The sequence below is a fragment of the Octodon degus genome, unplaced genomic scaffold, assembly GCF_000260255.1.
Source record: "Octodon degus isolate 3935 unplaced genomic scaffold, OctDeg1.0 scaffold00056, whole genome shotgun sequence".
NCBI lineage: Eukaryota > Metazoa > Chordata > Mammalia > Rodentia > Octodontidae > Octodon > Octodon degus.
The window spans coordinates 11,952,008-11,966,785 of NW_004524632.1; the positions used below are offsets into that span (position 1 = coordinate 11,952,008).

At 62.5% G+C, this 14,778-nt stretch overlaps 2 protein-coding genes across 2 annotated transcripts; one reads left to right on the forward strand and one right to left on the reverse strand.

The window, feature by feature from the left end:
* Positions 1-3,717: 3,717 nt before the first annotated feature.
* On the forward strand, positions 3,718-8,537 carry Grn (granulin precursor). The gene is made up of 12 exons (XM_004633936.2): positions 3,718-3,791; positions 5,335-5,479; positions 5,561-5,686; positions 5,788-5,872; positions 6,158-6,270; positions 6,347-6,649; positions 6,750-6,873; positions 7,012-7,109; positions 7,184-7,414; positions 7,543-7,776; positions 7,850-8,080; positions 8,155-8,537. Exons 2-12 carry the CDS (start codon positions 5,342-5,344, stop codon positions 8,290-8,292), a joined length of 1,821 nt encoding a protein of 606 aa, XP_004633993.1. The 5' UTR covers positions 3,718-3,791; positions 5,335-5,341; the 3' UTR covers positions 8,293-8,537.
* An 85-nt stretch (positions 8,538-8,622) lies between these two features.
* Positions 8,623-14,604, reverse strand: Fam171a2 (family with sequence similarity 171 member A2). The gene is made up of 8 exons (XM_004633937.2): positions 14,526-14,604; positions 12,670-12,897; positions 12,419-12,511; positions 10,885-11,043; positions 10,637-10,816; positions 10,440-10,556; positions 10,238-10,364; positions 8,623-10,149 (listed from the first exon to the last, which is right to left on the reverse strand). Exons 1-8 carry the CDS (start codon positions 14,602-14,604, stop codon positions 8,835-8,837), a joined length of 2,298 nt encoding a protein of 765 aa, XP_004633994.1. The 3' UTR covers positions 8,623-8,834.
* Between the last annotated feature and the right edge of the window lie 174 nt (positions 14,605-14,778).

Sequence of the window (14,778 nt, forward strand, 5' to 3'; positions counted from 1 at the left end):
GAGGGCATCCCCCCTGACCAGCAGCGTCTGATATTTGCCGGCAAACAACTGGAGGATGGGCGGACCCTCTCTGACTACAACATCCGAAAAGAGTCCACCCTGCGCCTGGTGCTTCGCCTGCGAGGTGGGATCATCGAGCCATCCCTGCGCCAGCTCGCCCAGAAGTACGACTGTGACAAGATGGTCTGCTGCGAGTGTCATGCCCGCCTGCACCCCCGTGCTGCCAACTGCCGCAAGAAGTGTGGCCACACCAACAACCTGCGCCCCAAGAAGAAGGTCAAATAAAGCTCAGCCAGCCCCTCGTCCAGAAGGGCACCACCTGCCCAACGCCTGCGGCCTTGGGGCCTGAATAAAGTTTCCCTCCCCTGACTAGAGCAAAATAAATAAATAAAAAAAAAATAAAATAAAAATAAAAACAAACAAACAAAAAAACAACTTTAAACAAGACTATAAAAAGCTCTAGGAAGGAAACAAGCTCCAAACAAAGGCCCTGGGTTCTAATCCAGGCACCTCCACAGCACCGCGGTGGGAGGACAGAGGGACAGTCTGCACCAGGGCACCCACCCCTGCCGACCCAATCTCAGCCTAGGCCTCTCTGAACCGGTTTCCTCCCCAGCAGGACCAGGAAGCACATGACCCCTGACCTCTGCTCCAAGTTGGGGCGCCAGGTGTGACTCACACCCTTGTGCCTCCCGGAGCCGAAGTCAGGTTCCTTAGGGGCCATGCCTGGTCCTGGGCCAGCCACGGATCAGTGACACATGCACTGGGCAGGCCCCGGCCTCTCCTGCATTTCAGATGTCTCAGACTTTGGGCGCGAGTCGATGTTCTGGTGTGAACATGGACCGTGTTTCTATGGGAAGAATATGCTTTCCACTTGGGAATGCAAATTTGCCTGGGTGTCCCTGCCAGGCCTGCATTAGGTGCCAGGGCTGCTGGAGGGTCGGGCTGCAGCCACCTGAAGCTGAGCAGGGAAGGGCAGGGCTGATGCCCCAGACTGCGAGGGCGCATACACTAACAGCAGCCCTGGGGAGGCTGAGGCAGGAGGGTCACTGTGAGTTCAAGGCCAGCCTGAACTCCATAACAAAGCCTTATTTTATTTTAGCGGAACTGGGGATTGAACTCAGGTGCACTCGCCAGGCAAGCGCTTATTCTACTGAGCCCTCTCCCCAGCCCCTCAAAGCCCTATTTTAGCAAGACTGAAAACAATTTTATTTTGAGATAGTCTTCTATATCATGTGGCTGTCCTTGAATTTGTGGTTCTCCAGCCTGAGCCTCCCCATCAGATGGGGTTACAGGCAGGGGCCACTTCGCCTGCTTATATATAACTTTTTAAGGCAAGGGCAAGATTTAAAAAAAAATTGTTTATGTTTTGGTAATAATTTTGGTAATAATTTATTACATTAGGGTCTCACTACACAGCTCGGACTAGTAGTGATCCTCCTGTTTTCAGCCTCCCCAGCGCTGGGGTTACAGGTGCGCACCACTGGGGCCAGTGCACCATGTGGGACCAGGGATCAAACCATGGCCCCCGCACTTGCCAAAGCAGGTGCTGAGCCTGCTGAGCTATCTTGCCGGCCCTGCAAAGGGTTTTTTTTTTTTAATTTTTTAAAAATTTTATTTGTGTGTGTGTGTGTGTGTGGCCAGCTCAGCCCACCAGGGGGTGGGGCTGGCTGGCATGCAGTGCTGGGGGACTGAACCGCGGTCCCCGTGCTCTGCCAAGCCTGTTCTAAGTAGGTGCCCTAGACCACTGAGCCATCTTACCAGCCCAGGGTTTTGTTTTGTTTTGTTTTGTCTGACAAGGTCCCACTGTGCAGTTAAGGCCTTAAATCTAGGGGCTGCCGTTTTTTGTTATTGATTGACTGATTTGAGACAGGGTTGAGCTCATTGTAGTCAGGCTGGCCTGAAACTCAGCGATCATCCTGCCTCAGCCTCCTGAGTAGCCCAGCTGGAATCACTGAATGGAAGATTAGCCATGGTGTTTCAGCACCTTGGGTTGTTTTTTTTTAAATAGTTTTTATTTTTATTTTATTTTGGCGGAACCAGGGATTGAACTCAGGCCCTTGTGCGGCAAGCGCTTATTCTACTGAGCTATCTCCCCAGTCCTGTTTTTTGTTTTTTGGGTTTTTTTGAGACAAGATGTAGTGCAGGCTAACCTTGAACTCACCTAGGTCACCCTGGCTGGCCTCCTTGTGGTGATCCTCCGGTCTCAGCCTGCACAGTGCTGGGATTACAGATATATTCTACCACACCCAAGATTGCCCTTCCCCCCATTTTTTTCTAGCTCTATTTGTTTGTGACTAATACTTATTTGCCTACGATTCTGTGAACGTGTGAATCTGTGTGTTTCCATGAAAGGACGAGCCGCGCTCCTTGACCTTGGCACCCACAGGACAGGGATCCGCACAGGCGTCGCCGGGGGTGGGCGGAGGAAGTATGTGGATGGGCAATACATAAACCCAGACTATTAGGGCCGGCCTTATAGCTCAGCGGAGAAAAGCACCTGCTTAGGCAGAGCTCGGGGACCGGGATTCGATCCCTGGCCTACCATGCCGGTACCCGCCCCGCATGCAGAGATGGAGATTGAGACTGGGCGCGGTGGCGCACGCCTGGAATCCCAGAATTTGGGAGGCTGAGAACAGGAGCCTCACTACGAGTTGGATCTACAGAGTGAGGCCCTGTAGACCCTGCACTAGACACACACACACGTGGGCCGCACTCCGGCCTCAGCAGCTCCCAGCTAAGAAGCCGCTACACGATGCCACAACTCTGCCGTCTTCCCGCACCTCCATCTGGCTGGTTCTCCCTCACCTCGGACTGCAGGGCAATCCTGGGCCTCTCCTCCTTCCGGGATCATTTGCCAACTCCACCTGCTGCAAGAAGCCCCTGGCACTGAGCTGACTGGTCACTGGCCTGCTGAGCTAGTCCCAGAGGAAAACTTCCACCCTCAGCCACTGTGCGGGTCCTGCAAGGCAGCGCCACCTGGAACTGGAGGCCACCTGCTCTCACGCAGCCAGGCTGCCCTCCCATGCGCGTACCCAGTACTTTCCGCTCTTTTCCAACATACATTATCCAAACCCTGCCCACCTGCCACTCCAAATCGTCCTCTGCAGCTCCACCAAAGCTCCCCAAACGAATTTTAATCGCAGTCTCTGGCCCTGTCTCTGCAGCGGGAATTGAACCCAGGGCTTCTCACTCACGTATATCTAGCCCTTTTTAAATTTTGAGACAAAGGGGGCCGGGGAGATGGCTCAGTAGAATAAGTGCTTCCCTGGCAAGCACAACGGCCTGAGTTCAATCCGCAATCCTGCCTCTCTGAGCGCTGCGGCACTTCGTGAAGCACGATTTAAATCTTGTTCCTCCCGGGCGCCCATCTCCAATCTCTTCGTCCACAGCTGCGCACGCGACCTTGCAGCTGAAGGAGCTGGCCTCCTCTCGATCTCCACCGCGGCCTTGAGGGAGCGGCTGGGTTGTTCTCCTGCTGTCCGCAGCTTCCCTCCCCTCCAGGCTACCGGCGTGCAAACCCAGCCGGCCAAGTGGAACTGAAACCTCTCACAAACCCTGCACCTGGTGATCCGAGGAGCAGGCGGGGCGAGCTCACGTGATTCGCTGATCACGTGACACCAGGCTGGGCGGGGAGCGTGCTGGCCACGCCTTCACAGCGGCGAGCAACTAATAGGATCACGGCGGCCTGAGGCGCAGGCCAATGGGCAGGAAGTGGGCGGGCCCGCGCGGCGAACCTTAGCCCGCAGGGCGGTGGGGCGGCCCCCGGAGCGCGGACTGGGACCTGGACGGTAGGGAACGCGACGGGGATTGTGAGGGGTCGGGAGCGAGCGGGGCCCTTCGTGCCGGGAGCGCGGTTCTCGCGAGCCGCCTCTCCATCGAAGGAGCCGCTGTCGCCGCCTCCTGCCTATCTCGCCGTGGTCCTCGCCCCTCGGTAGCTGGGCGCTCTCCGGCGTGGAATCCCTTCCTCGGAGTTGGGGGTGCCGCCTAGTGGAAGGCCAGAGCCGGGCGGTGGCGGCCAGGCCTCCTCCGGTCCCTGGTGCTTGCGCCGCAAACCTCAGGAAGGAAGGGCAGCGCTGGTCGGGCCCGGAGCCTGGAGACAGCGCGCCGGGTGGACTGGACCCGGGGCTGCAGATGCTTTGCCTGAGGCCGCGGGGTGCAAGGGCCTGGCAGGAGGTGGCCCGGGGCGTCCTCCGGGTTAGGAGGCGGCGCTTCAGGAGTGGGTGCAAGAGAGGACCAGTCGCTGACCCTGCGCAGCCGCGTGGAAACCGAGGCACCGACCGGCCTGAGGCCGTTACCGTCGGCAGGCGCACTTACGGATCTGGACCCAAGGGCGATTCCAGGCAGACCCGTCCCTTCACTTGACCCTTCCACCCCTACCCCATCCTGTCCACTCCTGGGCCTTCTCCATGGTGCCCCTAGGATGAGCCCGGGTGCCGTTTACTCCATGACATGGTCGCGTTATCATCTGAGTTTTCACTCGCTCCTTTGAAATACAGTAAGGGTCCTTGTAACCCCCCACCCCCGCAGCCCAGGCACTCTGCTGACTGCTCCCCAGTTAGGGCGATGACCCACCCTCATTGCTGCCCGCTCGCCCTGGGGAGGTGGTGGGGCCAGCTGAACAGGAGCTGTCACAGGGAAGTGAGTCTGGTTCCTCCTGACTCAGGCGGTGCCCTGGGGGCACGCAGCTCCTTTCACGTGGGGCTGAGTTTCCTTTCCAGGCTGGGAGAGGGAGGGGTCAGGCCTTTGTGGCTCAAAAACTGGGGAGGGGACAGTTGTGGGCAGGCAGTGACTGGCCCTGGGAAGGCGGTCCAGCCCTTCCTGGTCACTGCACTTCCTTCCTCACTACTTTACTAACTCTGTGGTTTCCCATGCAATTGTGTGACAGTCCCCCTCATCAGGGGGCCAGGTGAGAGAGAGCCCAGAGCAGGCTAGGAGGCTGGGGGCAGCAGCTCTTCCTGGGAGGACTCCCTGTGTGCACCCTGCTCTGTCCTCACCCCTGGCTGCTGAGGCTTCCCTGTGCCCCTGAACATGGTGGAGGTGGCCTATGTCCCCATAGACCACAGCCACAAAACCACACTCTGGATCCCACATCTACCACCAGCCCTAGAGATGCCGGTGTGCAGCGGTGTTGTGGGGGATGTAGACCTATCTGTGTGCTCATAGTGTGCACATGCCAGTGTCTGTGTGACACCCAGGACACCTAGGACCCTGCGTCTGCAGCACACACCTTCCTGCTGCTACCTGGACACAGAGTTGCCTATCAGGCAGGGGCAGCGGCTCTGGATCTGTGGTGTGTGTCTCAGCTACCTGCCACATCCCTTGGTATTACAGACAGATCATGTGGATCCTGGTGGGCTGGGCTGCCCTGGTGGCAGGGCTGGTGGCTGGAACACGGTGCCCAGATGGCCAGGTCTGCCCGGTGGCCTGCTGCCCAGATCCTGGAGGAGCCAGCTACAGCTGCTGTGACCCAGGGGTGGTAAGTCCCTACAGCCCAGTGAACCAGGCTCAGGGTAGCCAGGAGGTGGCTGGGAACCGGCTGATCCCTCCTCTCTGGCAGGACACGTGGCCCACAGCCCCGAGTGGGCACCTGGGAAGGCCCTGCGAGACCCCAGCCCACTGCTCTGCGGGCCACTCCTGTGTCCTTACTGCGTCAGGAACTTCTGCTTGTTGCCCGTTCTCACAGGTGAGGGCGCCACGCCGCCAGGGGTTTGTATCTGCCCTCACCCAGCTTGTACCCCCACCCCACATGAGGCCCTTGCCCACATTGGCCTCTGTGTCCCACAGGCTGTGGCTTGCAGGGGTGGCCTCCACTGCTGTCCGCAAGGCTTCCACTGCAGCGCTGATGGGCAGATGTGCATCCAGAGACCAGGTGTGTTCAGGGGGCAGGTGGGCAGGAACAGTGTGCACAACACTGCGTGGCCTGGGCTCCCGCCCTTGGGCCATGTGGCATCTGTGCTGAGCGTCTTCTCCTCTGACCAAGTGGGGCCCACGGGGGGAAGGGCGCAGGGTTGGCTGCTGCGGGTGGGAGAGGCTGTGTGCTGACCTGGTCCCTACCCTGGTGGGTGCACGTGGTATTCTCAGTCAGGGACTGGCTTGTGGGGAGCCCTGCTAGCTGGGAACACTTTAGATGGCATCTTGATCATCCTGTGCTCAGGTGGCCACCTGCTGGGTGCTGTCCAGTGCCCTGGCGGTGAGTTCGAGTGCCCCGACTCCTCCACATGCTGCCCCATGCTGGATGGCTCCTGGGGGTGCTGCCCCATGCCCCAGGTATGGCCACCATCCCTGCGGGGGGTACGGGGTATTGGGGAGAGGGCCAGAGTGGCTCAGGACCTGCTCTTCCCAGGCCTCCTGCTGTGAAGACAGGGTGCACTGCTGTCCCCATGGGGCTGCCTGCGACTTGGTGCACATCCGCTGTGTCACGCCCACGGGCACCCACCCGCTGGCCAGGAAGGTCCCTGCCCAGAGGAGGAATGGCACAGGTGCCAAAGGGACACGCATTGGGCTGGGAGCCATCCTGTCTCCCACCCCTCTCCCTGTGGCTCTACCCACCTCAGTCCTTTGCCCTGACACGCGATCCCAGTGCCCAGATGACACCACCTGCTGCAAGCTGCCCAGTGGGGAGTACGGCTGCTGCCCAGTGCCCAACGTGAGTGGGGCTGGAGTCACCCACTGGCTGTGTCTTGGGACCCATGCCCCTGCCTGCAGTCGCCAGGCCCGCCCCCAGCCCTGGCCCTGTCCCCACACAGGCCATCTGCTGCTCAGACCACCTCCACTGCTGCCCCCAGGACACTGTGTGTGACCTGAAACAGAGCAGATGCTTGTCCCACGACAAGGCCGTGGCCCTGCTGACCAAGCTCCCTGCACGGACAGGTAGTGGTGACCCACGCCTGCCCCCGCACACCTAGCTGTCCTGGGCCACGGGGGGCCCTTCTTCACAACACCTGGGCCATTCTTAAGAGGGGTGGACTGGGCCCCCAGGACTGTGACATGCCCCTCGCCTGCCTACAGTGTGGGATGTGGAGTGTGACCAGGAGGTGAGCTGTCCGGATGGCCAGACGTGCTGCCGCCTGCAGTCGGGTGCTTGGGGCTGCTGCCCTTTCCCAAAGGTACCCAGGACCTGGTTAGTGGGCAGCAGTGGGGTAGCCGGTGAGGCCTGTGCCCACTGTCCTCTGTTCCCAAGGCCGTGTGTTGTGAGGACCATGTCCACTGCTGCCCTGCGGGGTTCAGGTGCCACACGGAGAAGGGCACGTGTGAGCAGGGGGTGCTCCAGGTACCTTGGGTACCGAAGAGCCCAGCCCATTCCAGTCTACTGAAGAGTGATGTCTCCTGTGACAACATCACCAGCTGTCTCCCTGGCAACACTTGCTGCCACCTCGCTTCTGGGCAGTGGGGCTGCTGTCCCACCCCAGAGGTGTGTATGTGTATGGGGGGGGCGCATGGCAGGGGGTGCCCTGGGGCCTTAGCCTTGCTGGGCAGCACCAGCTCTGAGCATTGAGCCAGGCACAACTATACCCCACAACCCCCTTTCCACCCACCCAGGCTGTCTGCTGCGCTGACCATGAACACTGCTGTCCCCGGGGTTATTTGTGTGTGGCCAAGGGGCAGTGTCAGATGAGGGACATGTTGGTGGCTGGATTGGAGAAGACAGCTGCCCACCTGACGTCCTTGTCTCTTGTGGGGGACATTGGCTGTGATCAGCACACCAGCTGCCCAGTTGGCCAGACGTGCTGCCCCCGCCTGGGCGGGGGCTGGGCCTGCTGCCAGCTGCCCCACGTAAGCACCCCGCCTGCTACCACAGGAGGGAGCCTTGCTGGTGGCACAGGCAGTGACCCCGCTGCTTCTACAGGCCGTGTGCTGCGAGGACCGCCAGCACTGCTGCCCGGCGGGCTACACCTGCAACCTGAAGGGCCGGTCCTGCGAGAAGGTGGCCGATGGTGCCGGCCCTGCTGCCCTCCTGGCCCTGGGCTCTGCCGGGGGGGTGATGGACGTGGCATGCGGCGATGGGCACTTCTGTCACGATGAACAGACCTGCTGTCGAAACACCAAGGGTGGCTGGGCCTGCTGCCCCTTCCGCCAGGTCAGTGTCACCGCAGGCTGGGCCCAGGGTTGGGTGCCAGGTCCTGCCTGGGCCAACTCTGTCACTCCATTCAGGGTGTGTGCTGCATGGACCGGCGCCACTGCTGTCCTGTGGGCTTCCGCTGCGGGAGCAAGGGGACTAGGTGCGTCCGCAGGAAGAGCCTGATGCGCTGGGATGGCCCTCTGAGACCTGCCCCAAGACCGCTGCTGTGAAGAGCTGGGGACCCAAGACCCTCAGTCCTGGGACCCTGCACGGGACCCACTGCTCAGGCCTTCCCAGCCCCTCCTCTGAACCCCACTGAGTGGCCCTTCCCCAAGGGTGGGACCTTGCTCTTTACCCCTTCCACAGGGGTGGGGCAGAAGCCACCAAGCTGCCACTCCCCCACCCTGTGGCCCGGTGCTGCTCTGAGGTACGTGCGCGAGTTGTGTGTGCTCCCATAAAGTTTATACACTTCCTACCTGTGCCTGACCGGCCTTCTCACCACCCACAGAAAGACACGCGTGTGACCCTCACTGGCTTTATATTTGCTGCTGCCCTCTGCCCCATCCCACGCCTCCAGCCCCTGAGGCTGCCCCACACAGCCCTGTGACCTCCCAGCTCTGGGTGGCCCTGTCAACAGGCTGCACCCCCTCCCCTCCCCGGGAACCTCCAGGTCGCCCTCCTGCTTCCCCCCAGCCCTCCTCCCTGGTGCTGCCTGACCCGAGGGGCCCCGTGGGATCACCCAGCCCAGCGGGGCCTGGGAACCCTCCACTGACTACTTGACGTTGAACACCATAAGTGGCCGCTCCTCACGCCGCTGCCAGGGGCTCTTCTTGTCTCCTGTGTCGTCGCCCGTGTCGGCTCCCAGCTCATCCTCAGGGCTGGTGAGCGAGTCGCGCCGCAGCTCGCTCACGCTGCTGCGAGAACTGTCTGCGCGGCTGCGGCCCCGGCCCCTAGGCACGGTGGCTGTGCGGCCTTCGGGCGCCACCGCCTCATCCAGCAGCGGTGTCAGCGAGTTGTCCTCGGGCGAGCACAGTCCCGTTCGGCTCTCGCTGCTGCTGGGCTCCGTGTCCTCGCCGAGCGCCAGGCGTGGGGGCGCGGGTGGGCGTTCGTCTCGCGCGGGGCGGCGGGGGCGCGCGGGTCTCACCTCGTGCGCGTCCACCCCGGGGTCCGGACCGGCGTCCGCGCGTGCTCCCGCCTGCAGGTCGATGTAGGAGTGGCGCACTTGCGCATTGCAGCGCCCGTCCAGCGACACGAACCAGGCGCGCGGTGGGGGGCGCACGCCCAGCTCGCGCAGCTGCTGCTCCGTCAGCGCCTGCAGCTCGCCATTGAGCTGCGCCACGGCCGACTCGTCGAGCAGCACAGGGATGGTCACGGGCGCAGCAGGGCCGGGCGCGGGCAGGGCGCGGGCAGGCTCGGCTGCGGGGAAGGCGCGCGCGGCGCCCTCCGGCACAGTGGGCTCCGAGCTCCCCGCGGCGGCCTCGGTGCCCAGGCGCACATAGCGCGCAGGGATGACGAGCGTGGGTAGCACACCGCGGTACACGCTGTCCGGCAGGGCGTCGAGCGCACCGCACAGCAGCAGCGGCCCGGCCGCACCCAGGGACGGGGGGCGTCCGGAGGGGTCGGCCGCGGGCGGGAACTCGGGACCCCGGACATCCGCCGTGCCCGGGGGGCCCGTGGGGCGCTCAAAGGGCGGTGGTGAGGGTGGCTCGCGGGTGAAGGCGGCAGTCCCCGGGGGCGCGCGCCGGGGCTCCTCGGGTGCTGGCTCTTCAGCGCTGCGCATGCCCCGGAGCACCGCCCCATCTCCCCCGCGAACCCCCAGGGGCTCGGAGGGGCGGCTGGATGCGCGATTCTTGGCACGGAAGAAATCGTCGCGAGAAGCGGTCAGATCACGTGTGCTAGAAAAGGCCGAGTGCAGGGGGCCGGGTGGTGGGGCCTCGGGGTCCCCGGAGGACACAGGCTCCAGAGGCCCTGTGCAGATGAGGTGCAGCTGCGACATGGACGTGGCCTGGTCCCGCTTGGCGCCGTCCGCGGGCCCGGAGAGCGGCAGCTTGCGGTGCTGCTGCTGCCTGGGCTTCAGGCAGCGCCTCCTGCGGGGGAGCCTGGCTTCAGACTCCAAGCTAGGGGCACCGGGGAGCATGCTCCCCGCCTGTGCCACATGGCGCCCAGTGCACTCACCGGCAGTAGTAGATAAGCAGACACAGCAGGATGAGCACCAGCAGCGCCAGCGCGGCCAGGATGGTGAGCAGGAACACGGTGTGGTAGGCGCCGAAGTCCGCGATGCCCGCCGCGATGGTGACCAGCCCTGAGCAGGCTGAGGTCAGGTCCTATGCCCCCACTGCCCCGCACCTCTGGGCTCCCCTCCCCTGTCCCTACTTACCAGCAGCTGGCGAGGCCACGGCAGCTGCCCAGTAGCCCAGCTGCGGGGAGGCAAAAGTCCAGTAGAGCTGGCGGCCCTCCCTGCGGATCACGCCGGTGCCATTGCGGACCCACAGTCCTGGGGAGGTGGGGGCGTCAGTGTGGTGACCCGGCCTGGCTGCCCCACGCCCTCCCCGTCCCTCTCCACCCTACACTCACCACTCTTGTGGTCGAACCTCCAGGCCGGGATGCCAGTGCCCACAGCCAGGGCGCGTGGCTCGGTGGGCAGCGGCAGTGCCAGGTGTGCAGGCCCAGCAAGTGGCACCTCGGAGCCATTGCCTGCAAGCAACTGCACGCTCACGGCTGTCAGGGGAGCCAGCTCCAGCCAGGACCCATTGCCTGTGGGGGAGGGTCGGGTGAGCGCCGCCCGTGATGGGACCTCCAGCCCCCGCTGGTGCCCAGCCTACCTGTGCCAGGCGTCTCGGTGCCCAGGAAGGCCGGGAAGGCGCGCAGCTCTTGTGCGGTGCTGGCGGGCGTGAGCGAGGCCCACAGCTGGCTGTAGGTGGCGCTGGGCGGCAGGCGCGCGGCCCTGCGCTGGAACTGCACCCAGGGCTGAGAGCGGGCACCTGCGAGGACAGGGCCGGGGGTGGGAAGCGGGTCGGGGACACTGGGCGGCGGGCGTTGCCAGGAGAGGGTGTGGCCCTAGCGGTGAGGAAACACCATTTTCTTGTGAGCAATGTGCGGAGGTTGCTGGCCTGGCGTGGGTCCCGGCTCCAGGGACAGCCACACAGACTCCCCTTCTGGGTCCCAGCCCAGGGCAGCTGTGGGCGGTCTTTGCTTTGTACCTGGACACTAGGAGCTGTTCAGCACTGGCAATGTTACCAGTGACTGAAAAACTGTACTGGATTGTTGATTTAATTAATTTTAATTGAAATTATCCCAATTTAAGGAGACAGGTTGCTCCTAAGTTGATGGCCAGGGTGTGGTGTGCATGTGCATGTGTATGCTGGGTGCAGGGCGCAGACACACGACAGGGTTCTGGGGCAGGAAGGTGGAGGACATGTTTATTGAGCTTTAGAGTGCGCTGAGCCCTATTTCAAGCAGGTCACCCTTAGTGACGTCTGAGGTCACACCGTGGGACGGGGCGTGCCCACATGACCAGCGCTGTCTCCCAGATGCAGACGCAGGCAAGGCTACTGCCCTAGAGAGGACTGGTGCCCGCCCAGGCAGCATGACCCTTTCCCCTCTCCCTCGCAAAGGTACGGACACAAGGAGCCCAAGGCCTGAGGTTATATCCCTGCCAGTGTGGGGGCTGAGGCTTTGTCCTAACTGCAGCCAGGCTGTGGAAAGGCCATGAGGTCAGGGCTGAGGAGGCTGCAGCATTCAGGGTCCTGCTGGGGCCCTTTAGGGTGCAAGACTGGGAGAATGAAGACCGCAAACAGGAGTGGCTGCCAACAGGGCTCAAGTGGAGGCTTAAACCCGGGGTGTGACTTGTCCCCTGCCACAGCCCACAGGGGCTCCCAGAACTCCCAAGTGGGATCAGGCCAGGACATTCCCAAGCGCTCACTGTCCTCTGGATCTCTGCACCCGAGGGCCCACCAGGCCTTGCTGTCTACCATTCTCCCCAGCAGACCCCTAGCCACGGGGCTGTAATCACAGAGGACAGCTTGTCACTGGGGAGGTTGCCCCTTGTTGCCTGGTCTCTGTGTGAATTGTCTGTCCTTCCTCCCTCACGCTCTGGTGGCCTTCAGACACGGCAGGAGCAGCCAATCTGTGCAGACCAGCTGGGGTGCAGGTGGCTGGGGACAGGCCCAGGGGATGGAGGCCTTCACTGAACACCTCTGGGCGGGGTTTTTGCGTATATTCTTGCCGTTAGCTCACCCCTTCATCTGATGTAGGAACAGTCCTTCCACACCTGACACGCAAAGGGTGGCACGGAGGGAAAGTGATGCCAGGGAACCCAGCCACAGCCCCATGGGAGAGGCAGGGAGATGGCCTTACCAGGGGAGCCCAGCAGGATGTGCACAAGGTCCTCATAGAGGATGAGGGTAGCCGGCCGCTCAGGGAGGAGGTAGAGGCTGACAGAGGCATACACTGTGGGGGCAGGGAGTCAGCAAAGGTGCATGCAGGTCCAGGACTCCCTCAGCCACCATCCCCGGCCTGCAGCAGCTGCTGGGAAGCCCCTCACCCCCAGGGGCTATTTTGGGAAGTGGCTGATGGAGGGCCAGCTGCTGCCCCTGTCCCAAACTCACAGGGCAGCTTGTCCACCCGCCAGGGCGCCGAGTTGGTGAGGAAGCCAGGGCGGGCAGCAGTGACCAGCACCCAGGTGCCCAGGTGGTAACTGAGCGGCAGGGTGGCTGCGCCCTCAGAGTCTGTGGTACCGGCAGCCAGCAGCGTGCGGTTCCCAAACACGTCCACTGAGGCCCGGGCCAGGGGCACCAGCTCCCCGCTCACGTACACCTGCACCTTGATCAGGATTTCTGTGGGCAGGACAGACAGAGGGTGTTGGTTGGGAGAGTGCTGGGGCCGATGGACAGTGGGCCAGGTGGAATGCAAGGCCTCACACAGCACCAAACCCCGCAGCCCTTCTTAAAATTTTCAGATAGGACCTCACTAAGTTGTCCAGGTCTCAGTCTCCAAAGTATTGGGATTATAGGTGTGCAGCACCACACCCAGCCACATGCCATACTGTAGTAAGAGCCAGCATTTATTTATGGGAATCAAATAAACTGCTTTCAGTGTTGGGAATTGAACCCAGGGCCTTAAATCAAACTCCACTCAGCCTGAGCTACGCCCCTTGCCAAGCCTACATTCTCAGGATGCTAATCCGAGGCTCCCCGCAGCCCAGAGGGGCACGGGTGGTTCGGCTGCTTCACCAAGTTAATGCTCACACATGCAGCCCTTGAATCCCAGCACTTCTGCGCAGGCCATGACTAGGGCCCATGGCACTGCGGCGGTGCGTCTGAGTGAGTGCTGTCCCAGCCCATTTCACAGCCAAGGTTCAGAGTTTAGGTCTCTGCTAGTTCTCGGGAGGCCTGGGATCTGAACCTGGGAGTCTGCCCGGGGGTATAAACTCAGCCACTGGACCCTGGTAGGTGCACTTCCGAGGGGAGGGCAGGGAAAGAAGGCTGAGTCAGGGGAGGACAGTGAGAGCAAGGGACCTGCACGGAGAGCTCAGGGTTAAGCAGTGTAGGGCTAGGATAGGGGTTGGGGTGGGTTCTTGCCTTGCACGCACAAGGCCCTGGGTTTGATCCCCAGCACCACAAAAAAGACTGAGTGGTGGAGATGGATGGATACTGGGTCTCAGGTAACTGAGGCTGAGACACTAAGTGCTCTTTCGTCACTCCTGCCCTTCACAGAGGCCTCTCCCCCACTCCTTCACCTCTGTCTTGAGCTGGCCAGTGGCCATCAGTCACCATGGCAACACTCTGTCCTCCCCAGAATCAAGCTGGATCTGGGGCCCTAGCATGGTGAGGCATCTGGGGAGACCCAGACACAGGAGTCTGGGGTGCAGGGGACAGGCTGGCCCCTCAGTTGTTCTGGGTTCTTGGGTGAGGCTGTTAGTGTGCCACATGGTCCCCAGCTCCCTCACCCCTTCCTAGCCACGCCTTCCACGTGGCTCGCCCAACTGGATACCAGGCCTCACCCCACGGCTAGGGCCCTGGGCAGGTGGAAGGCTGGCTGTTGGCTGCTGCTGGCTCCTCAGGAGTCTGCACTGAGCAGAGCTTGGGGAAGCCTCCCAGTGAGGCCTGAGCTGCCAGTGACAGGTGTCTCGGCTGCCACCGAGGACAGGGCCACGCCTGCCCCCGGCATCTACCCAGCTGTTGGAACCTACAGCCCTCTCCTGTCCTGCCCAGCCTGACTCTGGGGACAGGGACCATGGCCCCCAGGAAGAATTCTGGGAAGCTGGCCCTGCCCAGAACAGCTGGACAGGGTTTCTGGAAGGGGAGACCCAGGGTCTGACATGGGTCACCGAGGTAAGGCCGGGGGGCCCAGAGACGGACAAGCAAAGTCCAAGGGGCACCAGCGCCTGCAGCGCCCCCACCTGGCCAAGTCCAGCGGGCTCCAGGCCCTCTCAGGCTCAGCCTGACGGAAGGGCTTATCACACCGGGCTTTCCGTCCCGCAGCACAGGGGACACTGAGGCACGGAGCGCCTTCCCCAGCCCCAGAGCCTGATCCCGCAGCATCCGCGTCGTTTCAGGTAGAAATCCGACCTCTTCCCTGCAGCCGGACCCCGCTTCCCAGCAGAAGTCTCCTCACCCTACCTTTCCGGCCCGCGGAGGGTGGGGCGCAGGGATGCGGAGAGCCCCGCCCCGCCCCCACCCACGCCCACCTGGCCGGGCCTCCCGCGGGGTCCCCGC